This window comes from Euphorbia lathyris, chromosome 7 (assembly GCF_963576675.1).
Source record: "Euphorbia lathyris chromosome 7, ddEupLath1.1, whole genome shotgun sequence".
NCBI classification, from domain to species: domain Eukaryota; kingdom Viridiplantae; phylum Streptophyta; class Magnoliopsida; order Malpighiales; family Euphorbiaceae; genus Euphorbia; species Euphorbia lathyris.
In genome coordinates, this window is record NC_088916.1 from 52,334,821 (window position 1) to 52,337,428 (window position 2,608).

General features: G+C 33.7%; 1 protein-coding gene across 1 annotated transcript; it reads left to right on the forward strand.

The window, feature by feature from the left end:
• The first annotated feature begins 465 nt into the window (after window positions 1-465).
• On the forward strand, window positions 466-1,428 carry LOC136234725 (transcription factor MYB44-like). The gene has a single exon (XM_066024201.1). The coding sequence runs from the start codon at window positions 539-541 to the stop codon at window positions 1,217-1,219; it is 681 nt and encodes a 226-aa protein (XP_065880273.1). The 5' UTR covers window positions 466-538; the 3' UTR covers window positions 1,220-1,428.
• The last annotated feature ends 1,180 nt before the right edge of the window (window positions 1,429-2,608 follow it).

Below are 2,608 nucleotides of genomic sequence, written 5' to 3' on the forward strand. Positions count from 1 at the left end.
AAAACCTACAACCAAATTTTACACAAAACTATATTGTTTTACATTTTCTCCATTATATAGATATTATCATTAAAATAGTAACCAAATCAAGCTTGCTCACAAGCATGTTCATGAACATGAGTTTGTTTATAAACCTATAATCGAGTTTGCTCGCGAATTTCGAACCGAATTTTACTAAAAAGATCAAACTTTTATAAAGTCGATCACTAAACCACTTATGAACGACTTACATAGTTTTAATATTTTACAAACATTAATATTACAATAATAGTATTTTCCGTACGTTATCTAAATAAATAAATAAAAAAGGGTGGTACTGCGCATCTACTATAGAACCCCCACCAACATAACAAAACCCAGTTTCCAGGAAAACACCTTCTCTACTCTCTTTTTGCTACCAAACAAAAACATAACCCCCACCCCCATCAAGTTCATGCACCTCTCTCTTTCTCACATATATATACTCTCTTCTTCCTCTTCTTCTTCTTCATTTCTTAATCTCTTCTCTCTCTCTTAATTCTATCTTATCATTTCATCAATGGAAGGATTCAACAACATCTGCTCTACTTCCTCCTCCGATTCTTCATCTTCCGACTCTTCTTTTAACAACACTACTCCAAGAAATTCAAATAGACCTCAACGGATCAAAGGTCCATGGAGCGCCGAGGAAGACAGGATTCTCACCCGTCTCGTCGACCGCTATGGCGCCCGGAATTGGACCTTGATTAGCCGCTACATTAATGGCCGATCAGGGAAATCCTGTAGACTCCGATGGTGCAATCAACTTAGTCCAAATGTGGAGCACCGTCCTTTTTCTCCCGCTGAAGATGATGCGATCTTAGCCGCTCATGCTAGATTTGGTAACCGCTGGGCCACCATTGCTCGGATGCTTCCTGGCCGGACTGATAATGCCGTCAAGAACCATTGGAATTCCACATTGAAGAGAAGAGCTACGGAACAGCAACATCCGAATGTGGACGATAATAATAATCATAATGAAATGGCTGTTCCTGCATCGTCGTCGGGATCTATGCAGCGGACGGCGGTGGAGGAGGAGGAGGAGGAAGCGTTGACTGCGTTGACTCTGGCGCCGCCGGGGATTAGCGGTGAGAGGAGAACGGAGAGTGTGCCGGCGGAGTTTTGGGATGCGATGAGGAATGTGATTGCAAGAGAAGTGAGAGAGTATATGAGTAAGAATACAGCTTCGGATTTTAATTAGAACAACAATGGCAGGTGTTGTTGTTTTTAATTAATTAATAAATTTAATTTTATTGAATTGAATGATCGATTGATGTTAATAGGGATGATCATTCTTATTTTTATTTTTATTTTTGGACCGCTGATTTTCATATGTAAGGAGGATAATTTTGATGTCCAAGTGGTCAATTTAATTATGGAAAACAAAAAAAAAAATAATTGCTACTTTAATATTACTACGTTTAGGATGGGATAGTTACAGGGGATATTTGGAGAACAAAATTGCAAAGCAATTTTACTAAACAAGAGGAATCTTTTCCTAAGACTTACACATAACAGTACTGATGTATCAACAACAAAATCTTTTATTTTTTTTTAAGGAAATATAAGTTGTTTTCTTGGAAAAAAAATGATGTCCCAAATTTCTTATAACCTTCTTTGTCACTGTCATAAAAAAATATTTCGAATTTATTTATTTATGGTTCATCTTCATCCAATGGTGGAAAAAAATAAAGTAAGTTTTACTTTCTCATAAACAAAGTAACCATAGAAAGCACTAATATACTAGGGTTAGGTTATGCTTACTTAGTTTTTGACAAAGTAAACCTTACTTTGTTTTTAGTATCATTGGATGAACTTACTTTGTTAAAGTCCACCATTATTCAATGGTGAAAAAAACAAAGTAACCATAAAAAGTACTAATATATTATACTATTATTTTGTTTAAGTGGATTACTTTCTAGGAAACGGATATGAAAAGAGATACTCTATCCGTTCCTTTTTATAAGTCATTCTAGTAATTGAATTTTTTTTTTCAAAATATAAGTCTTTCTAGTTTTTCAAGAACTTTTAGTATAGTTTTCTGATCCAAGCATTAAATATTTTATCTTGATCCATGTGTTTTTCAAAATTATAAGACTTATTCATCAACCATTATATGAGAGAGAATTTTTTTTAGTTAATCAATGTAAATTCATTAATTTCACTCCACGTTGATTGCATTTCTTAATCTGTGTGAAACAACCTAGAATGACTTATAATTTGGATTGTAGGGAGTAGGTGATTCCGTACATCAAAGTTTCTTCCGTTTTCTATATTTTTCTTTTGTCTTATAACAGAAGACACTTTCCAACCCTCTAGCTATGTTAATTCACTATTCTAAAACACTATCTAACCAAAATACATTTTTTTTTTAAATATCTCTGTTGATCAGTAAAAAAATACATTATTTTGATAAATTTCACGTGTTATATAATATTTTATTTTCTTTACTTTAACTTAATTAACTTTTTTTATATTAATAATAAATATTATATTAATTATATTTTTTTAAATGAAAAGTTGGGACGCGAAGGAAGGTCGGACATCCCAGCTAGGCTGGCACCCCCGACACAACCAACAACCCGAATCT

Coding starts and splice junctions, on each gene's coding strand:
- LOC136234725 (XM_066024201.1), top strand. CDS start 539: ATGGAAGGATTCAACAACATCTGCTCTACTTCCTCCTCCGATTCTTCA.